General features: G+C 36.9%; 1 protein-coding gene across 4 annotated transcripts; it reads right to left on the reverse strand.

Moving 5' to 3' along the window:
- Positions 1 to 29: 29 nt before the first annotated feature.
- Positions 30 to 26,689, reverse strand: csnk1g2b (casein kinase 1, gamma 2b). 4 transcript variants are annotated; one of them, XM_077716518.1, is made up of 12 exons: positions 26,523 to 26,689; positions 22,297 to 23,038; positions 11,455 to 11,524; positions 8,037 to 8,185; positions 7,382 to 7,616; positions 6,792 to 6,877; positions 5,378 to 5,462; positions 5,146 to 5,291; positions 4,515 to 4,598; positions 2,879 to 2,980; positions 2,098 to 2,204; positions 30 to 1,201 (listed from the first exon to the last, which is right to left on the reverse strand). In XM_077716518.1, exons 2-12 carry the CDS (start codon positions 22,522 to 22,524, stop codon positions 1,147 to 1,149), a joined length of 1,347 nt encoding a protein of 448 aa, XP_077572644.1. In that variant the 5' UTR covers positions 22,525 to 23,038; positions 26,523 to 26,689; the 3' UTR covers positions 30 to 1,146. The 4 variants fall into 4 exon arrangements, with proteins under 4 accessions (XP_077572644.1, XP_077572643.1, XP_077572646.1 ...); XM_077716517.1 differs by having other exon boundaries at positions 5,146 to 5,294; XM_077716520.1 differs by lacking the exon at positions 2,879 to 2,980.
- Between the last annotated feature and the right edge of the window lie 479 nt (positions 26,690 to 27,168).

Raw genomic sequence — 27,168 nt, forward strand, 5'->3', positions numbered from 1 at the left:
ATAGATAAAATGTCATGGCGGGACACTCGTTGAGCTTTAAACATTTTACTTAGAAAGGCACAAACTATGATTTCCTGGTAAATTATTCTGATGTAAGAAATAAAAGTTGAAAGACATCATTCCCCATGTAAATCAACATTTTCTGCCATAACTCAAGATATAAGCGTCGTAAAGGACTCTTCCTAGATCAGTCTTTATTAAGTTTTGTTTTCGTAATTGTTAATTCCAAACCTAAAGTTTCCACTGTAATTGTTTTCTGTTTTTTTTCCCAAAAGTGCAATAATAGTATGAGAGCTTAATATCTGTTTCTCTCGATCTTCCACAGTACCTGAGGCCAGTGACTGTGCTACAAAGTCCACGTTGACAGACAAAAAGAAAGCCAGAGGAAGGAAACAACGGAACTCCAGAACACTACAACATAAAAATAAGTCTTCAATGCAGGGAGTTGACTTTGAAAACTGAGGATTCAATTACAAAAAAAAAAAAGAAAATACATAAAAATCCTCCAAATTCTGTTATAGATGAAAATCTTCCTGCGTCACTCGAATTTAAACATCATCATATTTTACCTTTCCTCTTTGATCCCAAAACGCACACCAAAGGAAGAAAAGGAAAGCGATAAACAAATTCTTAAGGAGTAGAATTCTGATGGTTCCCCCTGATCAACAGCTCACTGTTGGAACAACAAACCTTCTTTATGGAATCTAGAATACAACAACTGTTTCAAACAGTATCTTTTTTTTTTCATATTCACGCCACAGTTTCATTGTTACAGCTTTTTAAAACTTTTTCTCCATCCCAAGCCGAACCCCCCCACCCTCCCCCCTCCTTGCAATGCAGGTAAGTTTTTTTTCTGCTGATAAAGGAATCAAAGTCTGTCGTGAGTCAGTATGACTGCAACATTCCTTTATACGCCAGCAGCCAAGGGAGCGCTGGTAACGAAAAAAGATAGAAGCAGGAATTGGTGGGAGGGAAGTGGAGGGTGAGAAGGAAGTAAAGTGATGGGGGGGTGGGGGGTTTAGGGAGGTAAAGAGGTGAGAGGGAAGCTGGGCAGAGAATAGAACAGGGAGGAGGGTTCTGTGTAGTTGCTTCCATTTAAAACTTGACAGTGACAACAAGGTTTCAAGTTCTCTCCCATCGTTTCATTCACTTGTGCCTCTGGAGGGCTTTCCTCTTTCTCCTTTTGAAGAAACAACAGCACCTGGGGGGGAAACATGAAATATTTTAAAGACAAACCTTACAGCGAAAAAAAATGAAAATAATAATGATATAAAGCACAATCAGAGTAACCCCTGACCAGAAATTTAAGAGCATGTAACCCTTTTAGGGCAAGGGTGTTAAACTCAGGGATTGGATTTCGGGCTACATTAACAACAACAACAACTCAATTTAATGTGGGCCGGACCATTTGAATATAATATAGATTTTTTTTAATTGGATTAAAAGAAATGTATCAAGCGCCCCAACTTTTGATTTAAAAATGTTGTTTGATAAGAAATGGCCCAAATTCAGTTTTTTATATTTCTAAAATTATGATTATTTGACCTTTTTTCTTAATAAGGTAAAACATATTTTAATCATTGGTTTTTCATTTAAAAAGGAAACAAAATATTTGTTTAATTATGTTCAATAACAAAGTAGAAAACTGAAAATATTTGTATATATTCATTTTAAGATTTGACAAAATGCTTTTTGAACTAAAGAAAAAGAATGGATTAAAATAGTTGCAATTATTGATTTAAAAAGGGGAAACCAGGAAATATAACGCATATCTATAATATTCATTTGAATTTGATCCGAAAACAGTGTGCACCCATCATTCACTTTCTCGGGCCGTACAAAAAAATGTGGCGGGCCAGATTTGTCCCCCAGCCCGCCACTTTAACACCGGGTGCAAATGGATTCATGTTCACTAAATAACTGATAAAGACTTAAACAGCTTAAGTGCAAGGAAGAATGATTACAAAAATAAAATCAGCAATCAGTAACATATTAGAATAGAGGTCATGAAAATGATCCTTTAACTTTGTTGGGCAGCATAACAAGTAATATTGTCCATTTCTTATCGTTAAAAGACAGCCACGTGTGATTGCGTACTTGGTTTCGTCAGCCACTTCAACCTCGGTGGGAGCAGTGATGGGAGCATTGGAGTGTCCAGCTGTGGGGTCGTCAGTGTTTAGCTCACCATTTGTGGAGCTCATCACCTGCATGAGTAAAGAGACCAGAGAGCTCAAAAAAATAAAAGGAAAACAGACACCCCTGCCAGCCCACGCACAGACACAGAGCCCACTGGTTCTAGGCTAACAATCCTCAGAGTAATATTCATATCATCAGTTGGCAGGCATATGTCAGCACATATTTGTGAGCAGTAACTTGGGAGCGCTCCAACTAAAGCAACTTCATAAAAGCTTAAAAGCTGCAGTTCTATCGGACAATCACTAGGTGGTAGAATTGAGTTCCAGCATTAACAATTAAAAGGCCTTTGATTTTAGGAGCTTTACTAAATTGCCTATTCCTAATAAATATGCGAAATGGCAATGAATATAATTTTTGGGGACGGGATAGAACTGCTTTACTGTAAATAATTATGGAGGTCCTGCATTTGGCTAACCATTCAACAAAAAATAAATAAATAAAAGTCACGATAGCTGCTGCTAAATATCATCTGCATAACAGGCAATTTAGCAGATGAGGCAATTGCTGCTTTGATAGACAGACGTACAGGGATTCAGACGATTGAATGTATGCACCAAGCTGGAGGTTTGGATAGAGTGCAAGCAGAGTGAGGTGAGTGTGACGGATGGCCGCATACACATACACATAACCATACAGCTTCATGCACTAGCCATCCAAGCAGCAGCAGTAGCAGCAGCAGTACCTGGACAGAGCCCCCCAGCCGCTCAGCTGTGAGGTGCGACCCCAAAGTCTCCTTATTGGTCACGGGGGTGGGCTGAGACTCACTTCCTTTTGGCTCAGGCGACTTGTTGCAATAGCAAAAAAGGTTGAAGTCGCAGGTGGTGGTGTGAAAGGGGGCAAGGAAGTGAGGGTATCAATGTGGAGGGAGTAGGGGGTGAGGGCAGAGATGTGAGGGAGAAAGGGGACAAGGAAGAGGTAGGGGGGGAGGTGAGTAAAAACAAAAGAAAGAAAAAACAAAAAGAAACAAAACAATTACAGAAGACATCTCCCAAGCAGAAGCAGGCTTGTTAAGACATACTATGTTAATAGAGGAGAAGAGGGAAGCAAAATTTATATGAAGCACAGATTAACACACTTACAAAAGTCATGCAGGATTAAAAGAAAAACTTACTAGCACTGAATATTCAACAGACAGCCATGTACAATGAGGTTTTTTGGGTCAACACTATTGTTTGAAAATTTACAGTACTTCCTCTCCCCTTATTTAGTATGATACAGGTCAATGTGTATCCCAGTGGAGGCGTAGTGGCAACTATTCATCAATTTGGATGGTAAGAAGCCAATCATAAAATCTGAACCGAATGAAAAATACAGCCTGTCTCATTCAGTATAGTGATTAATTTATCTAGGTTAAGCTGAAATATATTTGCTATAAAAGTGTAAATGATTGATTTTGCATTAAGGCTAACAAGACAAGGCTTGGACAAAACTTAAAATGGGACAAAACAGCCCAGGCCTTGTTACACACTAAGCATGTATAGTAATCCCTCGATTATCGTGTCTTCACTTATTGCAAATTCAATACAATTTTTTCCGCTATTATTGTAAATATGTATATATCAATTTAAAAAAAATGATAATAAAATAAAATATATATATATATATATATATACATGTATGTATGTATGTGTGTGTGTATATATATATATATACACACACACACACACACACACACACACACACACACACATATACATATATATATATATATATATATATATATATATATATATATATATATATAGACACATTTTAAGTTCATAAAAATGTGAAAATGCACGCTGAAACTCGTAAGCGGGAGCCACTTTTGATACTACGACTCAACACTGAAGAAGAAAAAAAGTTATAATGGGGATGACCCTACTTTTACGATTTTTCGATTATCACGGCCTTGTCTGGTCTACATTAACCGCGATATTCGAGGGATTACTGTATTGTCATTACGTGAATGAATAATGCAGTATGCATTTTCACCTCAGGCATGCAATGACCCAAACAGAGTGGAGGTGAAGTAAAGTCAACACCCAAATAGTGATTGGTTGACTCATGACTGCGCAGGTAGAAGTATATTATTTTTTGGCAGCAACATTGAAAAAAAATAACTCACTTTATAACATCACTGCTAGACTGTCACCTCATTACTACGTGGCGTACAAGTGGGAATGAATGGCAGCCATTTTCTCAAGGAAGTTGCTTACAGTTGGAAACAGCAAAAACAATCAGGCAGAGCAACTTGAGGTTGTGTTCTGTCAGTCAATCAGTCAGCTAGCGATCTAAAAGCGGGTGTGTTGATTATGCAACATGGCTAACGTCCTAACCTGGTTTTTGGTTTGCTGTTGTGCTTTGTCCCTGCTGCTGGGTTGCAGGGGCGCATCACTGGGAATCGGGCCTATTGGTGTGGGCTGTAACAAACACGACAAGAGTCAAAAAGAGCAACAGAGCATGAAATAAATTAAAGTAGTATTTACAGTAAGTTAGGGCTGGGCGATCTGGGCCCCCGATAAATGAATAAACCATTAATTAACCATTAAAATCCTCCGACCGAAATTATTTTCCCAGTGATTTTTCAAAACTGCTACTATGTTTGTAATTTTTTTCTTTTATACACACAGAAGTTTTCATTCAATGCCATAGCATTACCATTAAGATAGCGGGTGTTGTTAAAAATAAACATATTTTGCATTTTAGTGCACAGTTCTGTGTAATTTTCTTGTCAAGTGTGTAATAAAGTACTTGACAGCCATTGACATTGGACTGTGTTTAAGGGATTTTTCCAAATCTGCTGAATGAGTCAGTTTCTAACTGCATATGCAAATTGTCGAATAAATAGTACACAAGCAATCAATCTAAAAAAAAATTGTCTCAATCTTAAAATCACCCAGTTGATAGATAAGTTTTAACAAAGGCAGCCCAGTGTGATGCATTATTTCTAGATTCAAGGGGACTCACCAGGGATTTGCCGACCCAGTCGTATTCGTAGTCAAAGACGTAACCATTTCTATCAAAGAGATCAGTGAAGAGTTTCCGCAAGTAGTCGTAGTCAGGCTTCTCAAAAAAGTCCAGCCTCCTCACATATCGCAGGTAGGTGGCCATCTCTTCTGTTTCAAACTCCAAGTTAGAATCAAAACAACTACAGACAAATAAATACATTCATGAAAATGAACTGGTTGGTTCTACTGACCAGGGAAGCTTTCACAAAGCACTTCTATCGGGGTCGCCCGTTTAGTGTCCCCGATTTTTTGATACCTCTCCTTCAAAGTTTCCGCCTAGAAAGGAAAGAGGAAAAAAATACATAATTGGCATAATGAAGGCTGTTGTGGTAAATGACAGTTTTCACAAATAATTGGCATTTTCATAGGGCTGTCCAGTGGCAGTGGAATAATTTCAGTTGTTGTATTTTGGTGGGTTCTTTAATATCATTTCAAATTCACCCTGTCTCTTCTAAAAGTGGAAAGATTAAATTAGTATACCAGTGACTTGATCATTTCCAGTAGTTAATGCATAACATCTAATAACAGTAATCAGACAAAATAAACTAACTACAAATGTTTAACAAAACAAAAGGCTGAGTGTTAAGACCTACCATATGTACACATGTAAATCTGTGTATCTATTTATATACATATATATATATATATATATATATATATATATATATATATATATATATATATATATATATATATATATATATATATATATATATATATATATATATATATATATATATATATATATATATATATATATATATATATATATATATATATATATATATATATATATATATATATATATATATATATATATATATATATATATATATATATATATATATATATATATATATATATATATATATATATATATATATATATATATATATATATATATATATATATATATATATATGTGTGTGTGTGTGTGTGTGTGTGTGTGTGTGTGTGTATATGTGTATATAAATATATTTCAGCAACATGCTTATTTATTTATATATTTATTCATGTATTTATTTATGTATTAACTACTTATTACCTATCTATTTATGTCTAAAATGCCTTTCTTGTATCTGCATTCTCACCCTCTTGCTACTGTGAAAATGAAATTTCCTGATTACGGGATGAATAAAGTTATCCAATCCAAACCTGACTAAATATAAAAAACAGCTGTGGGATTGTCCTAATTAGAAATTAAAAGGAAGATATTAGATTTGTTGCATTGAATGAATTTCAGCATATTACTACCTAACTGTAAACAAAGCAACTTGAGTGTTTAGACACTGGATGCTAGAACTGGTAACATTAACCTGTCGTTGTATTTTATAATTGTTGCTATGTTACATATTGATGAAAACGTGGCTTGGCTCGAGCCATGCAGCAACCCCCACAGTCATCCATTCCTCAGATTCATCAACAACAGGCTTCCTCCCACATAACAAATGTTCGGATGTCTCACTTTAGGCTTATTATTTGCGAGAGGGACTATCAAGATTTTACTTTAATTAAATATGTCATCGTGCATTGAGAATTCCAGTCAGGGTGAAAATCGAAGCGAGTTACAGATGAAAACATTGTGGTGCATACAATATACTTTACCTTTAAACCTTGCCAAGGGAGGCTACCTCGAAGGAAGTACATGAACATGTGACCCAAGGCTTCCAAATCGTCCCGCCTACTCTGTTCTGAAAACAGCAATAGGACGAAAATGACACATCATTCAGCAAAAGGTTTTTATATCACAGAGCTGTTATTGCTTGGACAGTGATGAGCAGGCATTCAGTTTGCCAGTGCAAGATATGCATAGAGTTAAGAGATTATCTCACTGCACTGGAGACTAACTATCATCCTGACTGAACAGGAATCACTGGGAGCAAACCATACTTGTAAGGCAAAGTATGGGGAATTTCTTTTTGGGTTTTTTTTCCTGGAAGAGTATGTCATGCTCGCCTCATGTACAGTCACTGTGTCCCAGTGAGAGCACAAATAATATGTTGCTCTTCCCAGTCGCTGCCACTTCTGCATCAGTGAGACAAGACCTTAAGGACTTAAAAGGACAACAACGACTTGGTTTACCAGGCCAATTCATTATTCATTCTAAACTGGACTACCATGTCCATTTAAAAGCTCAGCTTTACAACTGAAAATGGACTATAAATAACTACAAATGAGATGGTAGGATAGCTCACCTTTTCCCAGGTGTGTGTTGATGCTCATGTAGCGTGCTGTTCCAGTCAAACTCTTGTGCTCCCGGTACGGGATGTGTTTTTTGGTCTCGGGGTCTATGTACTCTTTGGCCAGACCAAAATCGATGATGTGAATGGTGTGCTGCCGTTTGCTTCCTGGTCGCCCGACTAAGAAGTTTTCTGGCTTCACATCTCTGTATATCAGACTCTTTGTGTGGACATACTCCATCCGCGTTATCTATTGGAGAAGCCAAAATTCAGTGAGTGTTTTAGAAACTTTAGTCACTTAGATTTCATATGCTGATAGAGTGTAGAGACAAAATTCACAATATTGTTACACTTAGCATATGTATTTTAATCGGTAATGACTATATTTTAATGTTAACAGAGCAGATTCACTTAAATCTTGCCATTAATCCTCCCACATAGGCAATTATTTAAAAGTTTCATGGTACTAATATGAATTTTTATTATTATCGTGCCTAAAATGTTATATATTATAGGAAGTTCAATACAACATTAGTTATATACATAAATGCCAGACTATGGGACATAAAGACATTTTTAGTTTTTTTTGCTAATGTTATAAATGAAAAAAAAAATCATAAAATAGATAATCCTCAAATTTATTGAGGTGCCACATAGTCTTTATCCTTACCAGCTGTATGGCTATCATCAGGACGGTCTTAAGGGAAAAGGTGCGGTCACAAAGATCGAACAGGTCTTCAAGACTGGGCCCAAGTAGCTCTAACACCATAGCATTGTATTTCCCACAAGGACCAAAGTAGTACACCTGTGGAATTCCCTCTGTTGAAAGAAGCACATATGACACATTTCATATTAACTAAATTAACAACTGAAAAAAAAAAACATGACACAAATGTCCTAAATGATAAAGTTTTAAAAGACATTATTCCAATGAGGTCTTAGTATCCAATTTTTCACCTATGCCCCTTCACTGATAAGAAAAATACAGGCTGCCTCCATAAAAAGCGGCAATAATAAAAGCCTGTTCACTTCCTTCAAACAGTGTGCAAGGAAAGGAGTGGCTGACTTCTCTTAAGTGGAAATAGAAGAAAAGTGTCAAACTTCAGTAGAGGTCAAAAACGTGTCACATACTGAAACATTTGCCACTTGACAGAGCCGCACCCAATAATGTGACATGTGATATTATTACTGATAATATAACAAAACTGAAGTATTGTCTTTTAAAAATCAGTGCAAAAAAATGATACCACCTAATAACATTTTCTAGGTTTGTACTCTAGAGTAATGTAGGGCACCGTAGTGTCTATATAACAGCAAATTGCGAGCATGAGGTATTCTATAAATGATTAAGCGGCAATGAAGCATTGTATCAATCAATGTTGCAATGACCCATTTTTAACAAACATTGTTTCTGCGAAATTTTGTTCAGTGGTGTATTAAATGTGTAGCATAAGGGGACAGAGTAGACTGATTAGTACCCTTTATTTTTTGGGGCCCCTTTGTTGAGGTACCATACCAACTGCAGTGGCGGATTGCTAGACGAGTACACAGTTGCCGTTCTTTTTCTTATCTAGCCAGAAACCCTATAGATAAAAAATAATTTAACTACACCTAGCTACACCCTTAAAAAAATATCTACAGCAATAGTATTTGTGTGAATGGGACAAATATAAGCCTAAGGTCTTGTGTAGGACACGCATTGGTGTTTTATAAGAGAAAAAATATATCTGAAATGATGACGCACTCAAAAACAACAATTTCTCCGATAAGATCTTTACATTTTGTTTGTCAGTCACGTAGAAGTAATTTTGCAACGAAAAGGAAAATGAATCACCAGCTTTCCTGTGCTTTAGTCTAACATTTTCCAGGTAATGAAGCCCATGACATAAGAGGTCAGTGGGAGGCTGACTCATGAAAGCTTGCCCGAATCTAGAGGGCATTCGAAGCATAGTCATCACAAAGAGTACGTAATGAATGAAAACTGAGCTGGTAAATGTGAGCAGCTCAATGATTGCCTAACACAAACTACAGTAACAATACATTTGCCCAGAGGACTATCTTTTTAAAACATATCGCCTCACAACAATAAAAGGGACATTCTCTTAGCCATATCAAGATTCATGATGACTAAAGAAGCAGCACTACAATTCTCACATGAAATACATTTAAAAAGGATACATGAATTTAAAAAGCAATGAATTAACTTTTTTTTTTATTCTAAGTCATCTTTTAGTTGTGAAGAACAGACTGTATTTCGTGCCAAACACATCGTCAGCGGTACTCTGCTCCTCTTGCCATAATTGGAGACAATCTACCTATTGTAACTACGGCATGCCTTATCAGGCTTCATCGGGGCGGCTGAAGACAATGTTGCTGTACAGTGAAATGTCAGAGTTGAGGGTCAGAGACGAGAGAGACTAGGAAAAGAGGCCATAGCCGAGAAGAAGAGAAGTTGAAGGGAGTGAATGCATATTAAACATTTAAAGCATGGAGAGGGGAAGAGGATGAAGATAAGTGATTTCCATTAGGCCAAATGCTCAAGAGATGTCCTCCCCACATTGAAATAAGATCAATGGGAAGGCTTCTCTGGGTTGAGGGTAGACGGACAAAATGAAAGATACACAAGAAAGCTATTTCTAGCTAAACTGATGTAGCTAATTTTAGACAAACTTAATGGCAAAAGTTCTTTTTTATCTGCCTTAAACCACACTCTTTATCCAAGCACGCAAGCCAGGCAGCAACAAGGACAGTGAAGACACTGGAACATGATTATAGACATTCACAGATCATCTCTTTAGGGGTATTAAAAAAAAAAAAGCTAGAGTTGATTTTATGCTTGTTTTCTGGTGTGTTTAGTGTGCTTTCCTTTTAGCCAGAGACAGATCATCTGAAATTTGAACTGAACTATTGTTTCTTGTCATTTCACTCTTTTTTTTTTTCTTCTACTTTTTACTCCGCTTTGTAAAATTTGTTAATACCAGGCTTTCCAAGAGAAGAGCTGGACTAATGTAATTACTTTACTGTGTTGCAAAAATAAATACAACTTTGTTGATTGAGGTATATTTATCTGTAAAATACAAGAGTAGCAATTTTAAGTCTGCAAATGATCCATAAAGTCCTAGGACAAAAAAATTGTCAGAAAAAACAAGACTTGATACATATAAATAGTAAGTATCTATCTACCTAGTTTAATTTTGGTCTGTCCGCGAATAATAGACGAGGAACAGTTTTTATTGGTGCCCTCCCAAAGAAGAACAAGAAGAAAAAAACAGGCGAGTTTTTGAGACCTCCCTCAGGGCTGTCTGAATTAGTCTAAAGGGAAATTTGTGTGGGCATTTGTCATCCAAGATTAACATAATCAGTGACAATATTGGTAAAAACAAAAAAAAAGGCAAGGAAAACTGGGCCATGCATTATTAAATGCATTATTGAGAGTTTCCTCTGTAATCTATGCTTGCGGCACAATCAGTAACCCACAGGACAGTGACTGGGGAAGTTATCCAAGTAAACACACTATAATGGCCCACACAGTTTGTAAAGGGACATCTATAAATAGCCAAAGAATACCCTTGTGCACTAATACCTTTCAAAACTTTTGTTTTGATACAAGAAACAATGAAGCTTGTAAGTATCACTAAATAAACACTAGAGTACACTTATTTATCAATGTAACTAACATAAAAATGTGCAAAAAAATGAATTAAGTGAGCTTTCCTCCCTTCACGATTATAGCCAAAATCATAATCACAATTATTTTGATCAATATTGTAAAGAGAATAATTATTCAGAGCTATTCATTTGTTTGGGGAAAATACCTGTATTTTTACTGCATGCATTACAACAACTTTCAGTGCAAACTATGTTTGAAAATGAGTGCATTAACATTTTCTAATAGATATGGCCAATACATTATATATTTCAAAAATTACAGAAACATCTCTAAAAACATGTGAATTTAACCATGTCTACAAAACCGTGACCAAGATTAAAATGGTATTATTATTGTGCAGCAAACACTTCAAGACATTTCCTTGAGAACAATGTTGTCTGGCTAGTGACAATAATTGATGAACATGTACTTTTCTTACCTGAATTTCCCAACTGTTTGTAAAATCTATATTCCAAATGCAGCTGTGGTGCCCTGGATTTAATTGGCTCCTGCAAGAAAAACATGGAAGAAACCTTTTAATGAAAATTGGCACAACGCCACCACATAAATAACGTTGAATAAAGCAATTTGGAAATAGACATTTGCAGAACAATATAAATCAAGTTATTATTTTGCATAACTTTATTACAATTCCGTTATATGTATTAACTGCTATAAATGACTTGGGAGTTTGAAGTTCTCATTGTTAGAGGATAAAGAGCAATTCCAGCTGGTGACAAGCAGGTTTATTTGTTGGCATGGCTTAGAAGACAATCTACCCACACATACTGCTCATTGTGTTTAGTTAGCTGTAGATTTACAACTTAAAAATATAATCTGATTAACTCCACCAGCAAAATGACAAGGGCATTATAGACAAACGTGAGCGACAGAACAAACACGCACTCACTCAAATTAACTGCTTTTTAAATCCTCACTACCAGTAAACCCAAATATTCTAAACACAAATAATCTATGAACTGCAGAGCCAAACAGATGCACGTTATATAAGAAATTAAAAGAATAATAATTATTTATTAAAACAAATATTCATGTACATAAAAATCATTCATCTATGTTTTCAATGGGAGAAAAGGGAAACAGAAGGCTGTAAAGTTCTCGCTTAATTCATCATTCAATTACATCCTAATCAAATCAGGAGCATTTTCTTTTTTGCTGTCTTGCAGACACTTGAGGAAGGTCAAAATGCTTGTGTATTCAAATTGAATCCCAGATGTCAGTCACATGTATTTTTTTTAATATCATTTAAAAAAACATCTAGGGAACATAATCTACAAAATTAATGGTTGATACAAGAAAAACACTTGTTCCTAGTGCATCATGGCAACAAGAGAAATGCCCAGAGAGTTTCTGCCCATGCATACATGTCCCAAAAGGGCCACGAGAAACTGCGAGCAGGACAGCGCAAGTAATGAAGAAGAGCACAAGCCTGTGGGATGAAGACATGTGACAAGCCGGAGAGACATAGGAAGCAACTGCTCTGCTAGTGTGACCCCCCCATCTCCAAACACACATGCAAACACTATGATGGACAACAAATATATAAATGATGGGTCAAACCAGATGGCGGTATACACTGTAGAACCATTTAAAACAGCTTACAATAGGAAACAGAGGCTTATGGCAGCTTTATGTAGCCTACTTAGGAGTCATCTCTATTTCCAGCAGATGGACTAAGCTATGGCTGTGTAAATGACTAGAGCGATGTTGTGAACATCTGATGTAACAACTTTGCATTTGATAAGGATTTTTCTCAAATCTCATAGGATGAAAAGAAAGGAAATCAGGGCCATACTTTGACATTGCAACTAAAAGCTTCTAAGTGATTTTAATTGAGACAATTAGAACTCGGCTGGAAGGCGACCGTGAGCTTTTCTTTTCCAAAGTTTCACAAGCCATTCAATCAATTTTAGACAACATTCAGATGCCAAATTCATATTTTTCGGTAAATACGATCTTTTTATGCATTAGGTTTGCAGAGAAAGGAAGCACATCCCCGAAGGTGAATTGAAACAAACAAAGCTGCTATATAATAATTTTTATTTAAAAAAGAAAAAAAATCTAAGTGTATTTTCAATTTTAATGTCATAGCATTTTTTTTATAGAGGGAATACAAATCTAGGAGCTTAAGTAAAGGCCAAATCTTCGCAAGCAAATCTGTCATTAGAGTTTGGCAGTACAATATAGCCGGATCAATGTGACTTGATGCATAGAAAGTTACACATTACCAAAAGAATGTGTGGCTCACGTGAGTAATTTCCTTGTTCAGTCTGAATGCAGCAATTATGTAGCAATGATCTGAGATACAAAAGCGCACAGATTTCTCTGATGTCATCTGAATATTACTGAAAGCCCACCCAGGCAATTGTCTGTGTTGCTATGAAATACATTGATGTATTAAACAACAATTTAAACTTTGCCGACTTTGGAATAGTCATTTTTAGATCATTGAGCAATTTGGTGAAACTCCCTTTAACATTATCCTACACCAGAGTTTTTAGTTCAAAAATCATTTTGTAAAATCTAAAACTAATTTAAAAAAAAAGCTAAAATAAACATTGTTTTAGATCTATAAAAAATGGCATATTCAGGCCCTTTAATCCAGTTCATTTAGTCCGTTTATTAAAAAAATATATAAAAATATTATATCTAAAATGGTCCGGCCCAAGTGAAATCAAGTTGCCGTTAAAGTGGCCCGCGAACCAACCAGAGTCTGACACCCTTGGTCTAAGGCATGTGCTGTTTCTGAAATGATTTATTGAAAGTTAATTGAATAAACCTATCAGAAATGGAAAAAAAATGAAAGCAATATTTCTCCAAGAATGCTGGCCTGTGTCCTAGGCAGCTGACCAACAGGCCAGAAGTGCTCTTCCCTGTCTGACCTGCTGCTGTACTAACCTTTCCAGCTCAGCTGTTCCATACCAATGCAGCTTTACATATAGTATATTTGTATTAGTGTGTTTTTTTTTTTTTTGACAGAATAAGACTTCCACCATGACACCAACATAGTTTGCCTCTCTGATGGGTTGTGGATCAAAGGTAGATTCACCCTTCAAAGTTTTTGGAGAATGTTTTGTTTAATGGATGATTAGGTCCCTGTTTACAATGCTCCTAAGGCAACAATTAATACAAATGTGATCATATCCCAAGGTTTATTTTTGTTTTTTGTATACTGAAACAGCTTAGTTGGGAGCCAAGTCTGTCACAAATGGACCATACAGAAAATAGTAAAAGCAGACTAACCCTGGCTGATGTTCATAGTTAAAAAGCTTACTGATTTGTTGGTATTAGTCGTGCCGGAAACGTTGCTCTGGAAGGATAAAAGCTTGTACAACAGCTCTGGGATGATGTGTTCTACGCCACGTTATACACCATTTCAAGGATTCCTCTCACAGTGAACACTTGAAGCTTGTAAAAATACATGATTATGTCATCAGGGATTACGGTGCATTTTCAGCATGTCAATCCTCGCTCAGAATTTATGAACGGGGAAAACTACATATCAACGTGGAATTCAATCAAATATTTGCTTATTTAGCTAGAAAATAAATCATGCTGGGCCTTCATGCAATTTTAAAAGTACAAAACAGGAACACCCGATGTCAGAGTAGCAATAACTTTCCATAATGACAACTTTGAATATTTGTCATAAATCTGCCTAACATGATCATCTAACATGTATTACTTAGTAATGTGTTGTGTATTTTGAATGATCAAGCAGTAAATTGTCATATTGAAAAATAATACCTGGGTAGATATATTGTTTGAAGAAGAAATACAAAGAAAAACATGTACACATGAACGCGGATCTAGCAGTAAATTATTACGTTTCAGTGTCATTGAGAGCGATAAACATTCCATCCATTACAAATGATTAGCTACAGTCCTGGGCTGAGCAATTGCCACCACCAGCTGGCTTGCCTGACATGAACGAGCTGTGACAAGCGTTTCGTGTCTTGATTCTTAGGCACTTCAAACATAGTACAGTGAGGTACTATGCATCAATTTGGCCCCAATCGGTGGTCCATGCGTTGCCAATTGGACAGAAATAGGCATGCGAGTTCGCCTTCAGAAACTTTTGAGAGCCGACAGAGAAATTAACAGTTTGATAACTCGCCTCCGACACAGCTAGGACTATTGAATTGGTCCCACATTGAGGGTATCATGGATCTCCAAATGGCAGCAGCCCATGCGGCTCCTTCTGTCTCAGCCACTTTTACGTACACATACCCCCATGATTGTGGATTCAACTTCCCGAACAACAATGCGGTAAATAAGTGTGACATTCAGAGGGTGTAAAAATATGCCAATGTGAGACACGTGTGTAATAGAACCAATCTTGTGTATTAACCCCAAAATAGACCAACCTTTGCATGACTCCCTGTAAACCATTCCACAACACTCAATTCACAATGTGACTCATCTGAAGAGAAAAGTCAAATGTAAACAAAGAGCATCTGTAATCAGAAGCCTTAACACAAGTATGAATGGTTTGCTGAATGGACAAATATGCATGTGTTGATTTCCAGTGTGGCAGGTTTTTCCTCTGAGAAGACGAGTGTCTCCAGTTTAGAGAGAATGGTGTCATAGAACAACAGCTGAACAGTGTTTAGTGTGTCTCCTGTTTCATAGTAGATTTAACACACATAGTAATGAAGGATCTGCAATGATACAAGGTGATACCGGGCAACACCTAAGCTTCATCAAACTGGTTCTTTAGTTGAGATTGGGCCTGTGCCATTTATCAAATTGGTCATTTCAAACGTGCTACAAGTAAACCTGAGTTAAAAAGTCATGCAATGAAACACTATATACGAGGGGGGGGAAATGACCCCAACCCTATCATGATGAATGTAGGTATTGGTCAGTCAAGCAATCTAGGGTTAAGTGTGCCAAGATTAAGAGATCATAAGAGAAGTTTTAGCAGGAGGTTCATTGTTCATCTGTATTAAATTAAGTTTAATAAAAAGATTAAATCTTTTTTTCCAATTCAATTACACATCATAAGTTTCAGATTGTGAATTTTGAATTTTTTTCCCCCTCAAATTAGCAATAGCAGCTCACTCTGTCATTCACAAATGATGAATGAATTCCAAGAATAGCAATTAAATTCACACAATTGCGCTAGTGTTCACACTTAAGCATTAATGTGTTAACTGCTGAGTTGTTTCAAATTCCAATCCTAACTGTACCAAATAAACAAAGCCTGTAAAATGCTTCAATTAATTTAGGAGTAACCACTTAGCATTTCAAAACCAGACTTGTGCTGAGCCCATTTCACGGGTGCTGAATTCTTACTGAATTCCTACAACAATACTCCAACACTTTGGCTCAGGCATCGACAATTCAATCCAAATCTCCACATAACTCGTGCGACACTGCCTGCCAGTCTTTGTGTGGAACTATGTTTGCCACATGGACATCTATTACTCCCAAGCCGTTTGCAATGCTGATTCTCTCTGCTGTTCTTTCGTGTTCGATCCATGGCTTGAATCCATCTTCCAAGCTTTCACATACACATTAATAGCGGATGCACAGGGAAGTCAACTGTCGCACCACTCGTCTGGGATGTTTTGAATGGATCTACCGTAATGCTTCGAGTATGCGGGAAGACTATTTTTAGGGTCTGCTCATTTGACCAAGAGAACATCAACGTCTGCTGCCTTGACCCCATTAAGTCGTGTGTCGGCAAGTAATGAAACCAGCCAGCAAAGCGGTCATGGTCATACAAAAGTTTGAATTTAGTGAAAACACAAGGTGCACACCGACTGATTGGGCACAGTGTCAGTTTTAGAGAAAACTCTAGACTTTTAAGTGCGCCCTATAGGCCTGAAAATACGGTACTTGAGCTTAAAAATGATTGTCACCTTTAGGGCTCTCAAGTCACCAAGAGTTCCCTTCAGATGTAATGGCTGCAACTAAATCAATGTCAAAGCAACAACATCGCTATGTATACCCAAGGCAGGTTACTGTTAGCCACAGATTCATTAGTGGATTAGCTAGATGGCAAAAGGTGTACTTTTACAAGACAGTATATATTCCTTCAACTTTGCCAGATTGCTCTGGAAAGCTCAAGCAAAATAGGGAAGACCTTAAATTGTCAAAATGTCACTCTAAATTGTGCCCAGCATGCTGATGGAGCTTTTATGTCTTTACAGTTCTGCGACAACTGCCTCATGGCAGGCTGATGTAAGCTGCTGACCTGGACTGAAACAAGAGCTGTTTATCACGCTTCAGTGGGAGGCAGACAGAAGAGTGAGATTAAATAAACTCTGTCCACAATCATGTTCCAAAAAATAAATCGAAAAGGTCAGTGCCTGGTAGCGGTAACAATTAATCGATTGTAGATTGGTTAAGAAGAATTGAAAACTAAAGAAGAATGTTTTTGGTTTGATTGTTGGAAATGATTCAGCAAGACAATTAATAAACTTTATATAATAGTAATTCATTAATAATAATTGTATATGATCCCTCAATTTTCTATTGCCTGGGATGGACTCAGACTTAATCTCAGCCAAACTCCGATGAAAAGCAGCAACTTAATGATCTTCAGGTCTTGTTTCAAACATTTCTCATATGCAAATACACTTAATTTGGAATTCATTCATTCATTTTCCACTTATCCTCACAAGGGTGGCAGGGGTTGCTGGAACATATTCCAGCTAACTTCAGGCACAAGGTGGGGGCCACCCTGAATCGGTGGCCAACAAATCACAGGGCACAAGGAAACAGAAAACCATTCAAGGTAACACTCATGCCGAGGGGCAATTTAGAGTGTTCCAACCACCCTACCATTCATGTTTTTGGAATGTGGGAGGAAACCTGAGTACCGAAGAATACCCACCCAACCCTGGGGAGAACATGCAAATTCCACACAGTGAGGAATTTGTAATTTAATTAATTTTTAGGTAATTTAGAACACAAATATATGAAACATTATATACAGTCTTGGAAAAGCTCCATGAGTTCCATCCTAGAAATTACTCCCCAAGTAAGTCAGGGCAAAACTGCTTTAAAGTAAAATGGACAAGAAGTCAGATTTGTTGTGTTTTCCTCAAAACGTTATTTATCCCCAAACCAAAACAAGGTGAAACATACTCCTTTCAATAATCTACATCACAGGGTTTGTCATTAACAGTGCCCTGCAATTAATGCCCATAGATAGACATAGTAACTTTTGTCAGGATAAGCAATTTGGAAGCTGAATGAGTACTTTTCATTGTTTGATACCTTCAAGTTATTAATCTCACAGTACAATAATTATTGCGAGAGTGACAAATCTCATGGTTTTATGTAAAAGTCAACCTATTTATTTATTACATTAAAACGGGACACTGGTCACTAACAATGATTATCTTTTCCCAAAAAAATCAGGATGTTTTGAAATGCACGCAAGGTCACATGGGTTATGTGAACAATCAGGTAATGTTCATACTGCATGAAGGACCCGAACAGAGAGCTTTTACAACCATTCATACTTTTTAAAAAGGCAATTTGATGGAAATCACCAATGCCTAAGACCATTTAGATATTTATAGTTGAGCTGTAGGTTCTAGCGCCCATGACAGCGGATATTAGATGTTGGTGTTTTCTTTAAAAGGACTGGGATCTCCCTGTGAGTAAAGCCTCTAGTGCACATACGTAAATAGCTATACAGTCCTGTCACTATTACACAGGCATTCAGTCAGTGTAAGAAAGCACCCAGCAAAACCACAAACTGACCCTCTGTGTGCAACTAGGTCTGCTAACAAAGACAACCTTTCAGAACACAGCAGTTTCCACTTGTCTCTCGCTTTTCATTTCAACATTAACACAGACTCAGAAGGGTTTGCTCTATTCCTCACTTTTGCAATAAAGTGGTAAACGGAGGCCATTTTGGCATTTGTGTCTTTTTACATCAACGCATTTATTGCAATAGTGTCACAACAGGGGAGTCAAAAGATTGCTGTCAATTGGGTGGTTAACAAATGTCACGTCCTTACAACAACAATAATGGAAGAAACATTAACTGTTTCATTTTTAAGGGTATTTTGGAGATAAAGTATGGAGAATCTAAAGAAAATATGTTCCTGGAGCAGAAAACTTGCACTCCATTCCCATTTTGTAACATTAATACATCTTGTCATACATTGATGCAACCCACTATGTACTATCAACCTGCCTACACAGCAGTGTAAATGGAAGCCAGATCACGGTTTTCAGTGGTTCATTGGTATTACAATAGTTCTCAGTTCAACACAAGGCCTTTTTACACTGCCTAGTAAAGCTAGTTTTTCCCATATCTATTACATTGCTCAAGGAGGACAAATTATTTGATCGTAGGATAGCATTTCACCTTGAAACAGCAACATATTTGTAGAAATATCAAGCCTTAACTGACTTGTCTAAATTGCGAAGACAGACGCCAGATGGTAAGGCTCTAATGAACCAAATCGGTGTAGAACCAGCTAAACAATAAGAAAAGCAGTGTTACACTTCAAAAATTGAAAACAAAGATTCAAATGATTACCACAAATTAAAAACGAAAGGCATTCAGAACAAAGAGCTACTCTACTAATTAGTTGATGGACAGTCAAGTAATCAAATAGCTGATACATTTAATTCAATAAAAAAATGCAAGCTCTATTTGCAACTAGATTTTACAACTTCCATCTTGTTAAAAACACCTTAAGTCACCAATGTTATTGTACATGTGTCAGTTTGAGACAAATTGTGATCCTAAAGTTCTACAGCCCGCACTAATGCTACCCAAAAAAGCTGGTGAAACATTTTTACACCATTGCCTGTATTGGAACATTTTCATCATGACCAGGTGATCTTATTCAAACTACCATAATTTCATTGACTAAAGAAAACATGCTTATATGATAAGAGATGAAAAATACTAAATAGGTTATCATAAACTCATTTGTTGTAAGGCAATATTTGCATTTAAAGTTGGGGGAAAAAATTGAAAACTACTGTCATGGAGCTCTTAGTTATTCAGATCCGTGGAAAAGTGTTGGCTGAGATAGATACCGACTTGATCAGTAATGGCACTTGGACTAGTGAGGTCAGGGGTAGATACCACCATGTGAAATGACAACTATTCAGGAGTGGGTGGCAACTTTTCTTTCATGCTCAGCATTATTATGTTCATTTTCCTATCTCCGGTAAATTCTGAAAATGTATGTGTTTAACTTCCCAATACCCCTTCACTGTCTTATATGCATGAATTAGTTCCAGCGGCCATAAGAAATCCTGGAGCAATATTATTGCTTCAATGCCATACCCAGATATAGCAGGACACCATGGGGATAAAAATACCCCAACAGATGGGAGGGTTCACAGGCAAGGATAGAAGCAGTGTGCACAACGTAAGAACTCAGAAGAGAGAACTGCAATTACAGACGTTTTTTTTTTAAACTCTGCCTTCTATGTGGTTCAGAAAGCCTTCAGTGGATGCCCATTCAGAGATAATGACCTCCCTCGAATACACAAATGTAAGACTAATCATATGGATACCAGCAGAGCTGTGGTACAAATGATGCTAAGGTTCCAACGTCTTCTGTAATGATAACTTGAGTCAGGCGTGGTTTCATTTTTCATTAATGTGCTGGATTATCTGTATTGGTAATATTAGCCTGCCAGTGTCAGCTGACTTTCAATACAATATAAGGAATGAGGGCAAAGAGAGACCCAAGGAAATCCCTGATCCAGTAGGATAGCACTGATGTAGGCAGTGGCAGGGCAGCAATTTAGCAATGAAAGCCAATGAAAATACTGTCTAAGAAATGTTGGGTTTATTATATATGTGCTTTGCTTTCTTTAAGTTTATACATTATTATATATTGAAAATGCTTTGTTTAACATACCAATATAATGAGCGTTGTTAGACATTGCAGACATTTTATGGTATATTACAGTACTTTAAGATGTTATGGGACTTTTATTAGCATGTATTTTTCAGATTGACAATGAAAAAGCAAGATGTTTTGAGTCAAGGACGGATTTTGTCCCAATCCCATTAAGCACTTAACACTAAACGTGCGTATTGTGTGGCCTTGGTGCATATAACTGCACATCAATAAAGTGCAATAAATGTCCCGTTAATCCTTCATTCTACACATTTATGTTTGTATATTTTGAATATTTTATTGTTCTGTTTACATGTGTCTGTACATGCGTGTATGTTTGGATATGGGCGTCAAGAACGGCTTTTATGCCAATCCCATTAAGCACTTAACACTAAACGTGTGTATCCTGTGGCCTTGGTGCATATAACTGCACATCAATTAAGTGCAATATAGGTAATGTCTACCCATTTATTTTTGTATATTTTAATTATTTTATTGTTCTGCTTACATTTGTGTCTGTACATGCGCGTATGTTTGGATATGTGCGTATTTTGTAGGTGTCCACATATGTCACATGAATATGCAATTGTAAATACATACACTTGGCATATGACAGTACATTTCAAATTGTGGTACCTGTGCAATAATAAGTCATTCTATTCTAATACATGCATTACACTAAACTCAATCAATTTCCCTCATGAAACAATTTATTTGTTTTGTTATGGTTAAAAAAGTACCTACTATGCGAGAAGAGTCATTATTGACACTGTCAATGGAGCATGGCATAAACCAGTATTAGGTTAAAGCTTGAAAAGCATTGTGATTGAAAGTGAGAAAATGTGTTAGAAATGTGAAACAAAAATTGACAACCAAAACATGGCACCTATTTTTAGGCAATAAGAGTTTAACAAGCTAGAATATTGCTTGTTAACAGCTAACCTACTGGCAAATCAGCATGCAATTAATTGATCATCTCTGATACAAAAAAAATCAGACAGGGCATTGTACATAGCTACCAAGTTTCAAAATGATGAAGTAGCGACTTAAGGTTAGTTTCCACAAGAAGAAAAACAACCACTACTTAAATTGATGGCGACTTCCCAGGCCTTCAGTCTGTGTAAGTTCTAGAGAGACAGTTAGCTACATGTCTCTTAGGTTCTATAAGAATAACTGCAACCCACTCCCCAGAACAGCAATTCCTTCTTCATATCACAATGACAATTGTTCATAATGGAATAAAGTGGGAGACCAATGCAAAGAACTGCTTTGTTCACAGTCCCAGATTATCCCTTTAAGCATTTATCCAATTGAGTTCTCACTATTAGATAACCAGAAAACGTGCCTTGTTAATTAGGTTTCACAAATACTTAAAAAGGAAGAGCCACCGCTTTGAGCTGTGTTAAATGAGAGTGTGCGCTTACCAATTTGATCGCCACATATTCGTTGGTATACAGATTCTTTCCCAGGCGTAGCTCTCCAAAGTTCCCACACCCAATCTTTTTACCAACACGGAAGTTTGGGCCAACCATAAGAACTCCAGAATTGGTCCCAGAACTCCGGCCCGCATGTCCAGTCCTGCTACCTGCCGTCTTCGACATTTTTTTCCCTTCCTCTGTCTCTCCCTTTCCCCCTCTCTTCTCAAAATCCATAAGCTTGTGATACCCTGGCCTCTCCACGGTTATTCTCCAGCCATGCAAACCATAGAAGATCCAGTAATAATGGCTGGGGTGGGGGGCTTTAGGAAGGAGGGAGGGAGACAAAACTCATAGGACAGAGGAAAGGGGTTGTTGCTGTTAAAACTGTAGTAGGGAGTAAACGTATCTACATCTAATGCGTCCTCCCGTTTAGTCTTCTTAATTCTTCGTCAAGCCAGGTCCAGTCAAACAGAAAACCGGTCCCAACAGGAGACGAGGCAGGTGGTGTTATACTATGGCCACAAGCTGGCACATACAGTACATAATCATAAAAAAAGCACTCCAAAGCGAACTAGTGCATCCACAAGGCCACTCGGGAACATCCCTCGGGGTTCCTCATTCCTTTTGGTCAGCCCTCAGTGTTATGGTGAATGCTATCCATGTTGGAGGGTCACGGCATAAAGAGACCCTGACCGCAAACAGTAATGAGGTGAATTGGTAACAGATTGATCTCAAGTCACCTTGACACCTGCAAAAGAATCAAAAGAGAAAAATCAGTATGTCATGTCTCAGTACACGACAGGAACAATTAAAAAAGGCTCCGATTGTAAAATTCTGTAGGCCCTTTATTTATTCTTGACAAACTTATACAAACTTATATTTTGTGAAACTACACTATTTTTGTCACTTCATAATTCAACAATAGATTTTGATGAAAATCTCCCACCACAGTACAAACTCATAACCTAAATTTAACTCTCACTTCAATCACCACTCAGCCATAAGAAATACAGATGAATGTGTTAAATATTAAAGTTCAATGTAACATGTGAATTTAAAATCAATATTCTAATAACTCATTTACAATGTTATTCTGGAACAACTAAAGCAAACAATACAAACCTGTGATTTAGAAACTGGATGACAGGGTAATTACCAAATTCATGAACATTGTGTATAAATCCATCAGCAACTGATGATTTTAAACCATTTTATTGGTTAAATTGCACCTTTTTTCATTATTATATTGCATCTATTAAGCAAGATGCTATTAGTATAAAAATCAATCAGTTCCAGGCACAACTGTCAATACCTAGCATGATTCCAATTTTAATTGCCAGTGTAACCTAAAACATTCCAAATCAGCTCTAATGAACAATATACGTCCAAGCTAAGAGGTCTGGATGAGTAGAAGAGAGAAGGTCAGCTACTCTTACCAATGGAAAGGCACTTACGTGGATCAATACGGAGTATATGTTACGGTTTCAAAATGCCTGGGGTAAAGTAACACAAAATAAATATACAACTCTGTGAAAAGGAGTGTGCTCAACATGAAACACATTCAGACAATTGACATTTTGATATGATCGGGAGAGATCGTCTTTAAGCGCCAGTCAAGTTAATTCCCCAGGAACCACAGCATTAAAAATTCATTTTGCCAGAAATCACTGGGGATTGAACCCTCGATCTGAGAACTGTGAGGTGGACATGCTTACCACTTGTACTGCCTCACGGTATAATTTAACTAAAATTAACAAGGCATAAGTGAAAGAAACTCTGCTTTAAAAAAAAGACAATCTCTTAACTCTGCGATAATGTCCCAAACCTGTTTTACTGTAATGCCCTGCTTATTGTGTGGGTTATGTGCTCAAAAAATAGGCAAAAACCACAGATTAGTCATCTTAATATATTTTTAAATAATTATTTTAAATCTTTTAGTACCATAGAAAACCCTCAACACACACTAAACTTGTTTTGTTTTTAAAAGGCATCAACAGTTTGTCATATTTCTCTTGTTTAAAAACTCAAAAGTTGAATTCTAGTCTCAGAACGCACAAAAAAAAAGCATACAAAATTGCACTTTAAAGGAAAAAAAATGTGAAAAACGGTGAGGCCACAAATGGTGAACCACTTTATTATTTGGAATGACACTGTACAAGATATGCGGTTAGTCAGCTAATATTATCTGCAGTGAGATTTTTTTGTGATACCTTCTGAAAGAAATGAAAAGTGAGAACCCACCTGGTCAGGAAAGCAGAAGTATAATATACAAAGCGCCTAAATACCATTAGTGCATCCTTGTGAAATCATTGCAATTGTGTAATGTTGCTTAAACTTCACACTCTAGAGGCAAATAAGTAAGAGTCAGATAGCATTGGAAATGTCACTTAAGTACAACACACAGATAATATTTCCTTACATTCCACATAACTAAAACGTTGCTTCTATTTTGGTATGTAGACAGTTACATATATAGGGAGAATTCACTTTTTTGGGCTCCAAGCACCACCTGATGAATTACAACAGTTTATTTACCATGTATGCAGACCAAGTGAAACATGCTCAATTAGTTTCATGTTTGGTGATTGGCTTGACTTTCTTCTTCGTCTAAATAAAAATGCTCCAAAGTATACTTTTGGTCATTGTCCTTAGTTTCTTTCAAGTGCCATCCAATTAATCCTAAAGCACATGGTTTAATATGAACAGATGTTGCCCAGAATGTGTCAGAATTCATCCTGCTAGCTTTACCAGCAGTCATATGATCAAAAATTACAAGGGTTCCAATTGCATTGGCAGCCCTGGAACAGCTGAGCAGCCAATTGTCCTATGACTTTTGATCCGTTAAAACATTGGTGGCGTATATATTCTACTCTCAATCCGATACTGTATATTTGAATTGAATGCAAATGACTGCAAATTAAACAAGACTGTAAAATGTAGGCAAGCGTTATTGCAGTGGTCTTTTGAACCTACACGATATTTGTGCCCATTTGTACGCCTGTCAGTATGTGGATAATTTCAAGTGGGCTTTTTGTTATCACTTCCTTTTAACTTTATCACCTTATAGATAAGGCCTGTGTTTGGAGGTGGTTGAACCTCAATAAATAACCATATCTAAGTCAAGGTTGGGGATTTTTTTCCGTCAGTTCTCTTGGTTTAGACGTGGTGACTAGCTTTGACACTTGGAAAAAATGATCAATTCAGCGTCATTTGTATCCCCACGAGAAATTGAAAGCCTAAACATTAATATTAATCAATACCTCCCGGATCGATGGCTAGATTTACCAAATGTGTGCCTTTTCCTAGTTGCTTAATGCTCACTACCAAGTAGCCAGTTAGCACTAGCTGTCATATATCGTTACTTTTGTGCAGAAAAATATTTCTCCAATTGGATAATATCACAACACTGGCTTTCACGGGGATGTTGTCGACATTACCTACATAGAAGAGCGATTATTTTCTTTTTTTTTTTACACGAACTTGCTAGTTGGAAGGACAAGGCCAGACACTCACGACACCCATTGAGCCAGTTAGCATAATAGCTTCATTCTTTTAGTGATTTTATATATTCATATTATCAGTATGTTTTATAAAACATAAGTAGCGTGTACAACTAGCTTCCGATGCCGCAAGAATGTATACTAGTTGTTTGTAAATACCACACAGATGATACATGCTAACATAGTTAGCACATCTTTTTAAAAAAAAACACCGCTCCTCTGGCCCTACGCCTAATAAAAACAGCTAATGTTAGCCGGCGCTAATTTGGCAACAGAAATATTCAAATATGAACACAGAATTAAAAAAAATAAGGTAAGAAAAAATGAGAAAAGGGGAAATCACAACTGATTCATTGATTGGCAAACCCAAAACGACGCTAATATGTCCAGTAAATGACTAATAACAAATGAATAACACTGTCACTTCCTACGTTGCCATTGTATCGACTCCTGTCTACATCCGAGTCCGATCGACCCCCTTTTCATTTGACATTTTCCATGTAAATACATTTTGCAGTTATTGGCAAGGTGCCGATCACTGCCGGGCAACTCCTTAATCCTAACAAGCGAGTGGTAGCCAGGGCTCTCTTTAGCTCATATGCTAACATTAGCGGTTGCCAAACTAGCTCGCAAACAGAGCGAGAACGTTCACGTACGGCGAGGCGCTTTCTTCCTCGAGAAACAACAATCGGCTGGGGACTTAAACGACCACCGTAGAGCGTGCAGAATTACCTTAATACTAAGCTATCGACGACTGATCCAAGTCATGGCTCTCCGTTCGTGGGAATCTTTTCTTTTTTCCCCTCTTGTCCTCCAGTTGCTATGATGTCTCTTTAAGCCTCCCTCGACTGCCGATACCCTGACACAGCGTCACACTGCCTCACGCCACCAGTACGTAGGGGAAATATGGTCGTAACTATTTTCAGGAATACGGAAAAGAAAGTGCGCAGTTTACGCGGTTTGTGTAAATGTTTCATTTTACAAAAAAAGTAAAGCTCTACATTTTAAAAATGCCTGAACCATCAAATCCTAACTAGGTTTTTAAAGAGATATTTGTGCACTTCCCTACTTATTTATGTTGTTGACAACTTATCTATTTATTATTAATTGTCATTATTTATTATTTATTTATTTGCTCATTTGTTGTTGTTATTTGTGCACTTCATGGTCAATTTTTAAATCTCATTATACCTGTATAACGACAATAAAAGCATTAAATTCAATGCCGTTGTTTATTCTATTTTATTCATTCATATATATATGATATAAGGACTATATCACTGATGTATTTTATATACTCATATTCATATCCCAGGGCTGATGACCCTTAATATGAAGAGAAGGACCAACATTTTTATAACAAATAATTTCAATTTGA

The sequence above is a fragment of the Stigmatopora nigra genome, chromosome 5 (genome assembly GCF_051989575.1).
Source record: "Stigmatopora nigra isolate UIUO_SnigA chromosome 5, RoL_Snig_1.1, whole genome shotgun sequence".
In the NCBI taxonomy this organism is placed as follows: Eukaryota; Metazoa; Chordata; class Actinopteri; order Syngnathiformes; family Syngnathidae; genus Stigmatopora; species Stigmatopora nigra.

Coding starts and splice junctions, on each gene's coding strand:
- csnk1g2b (XM_077716517.1), bottom strand. CDS start 22,524: ATGGATTTTGAGAAGAGAGGGGGAAAGGGAGAGACAGAGGAAGGGAAA. Junction 11,525..22,296: donor AATATGTGGCGATCAAATTG/GTAAGCGCACAC, acceptor TTTTTCTTGCAG/GAGCCAATTAAATCCAGGGC. Junction 8,186..11,454: donor CAAACAGTTGGGAAATTCAG/GTAAGAAAAGTA, acceptor TTCTTTCAACAG/AGGGAATTCCACAGGTGTAC.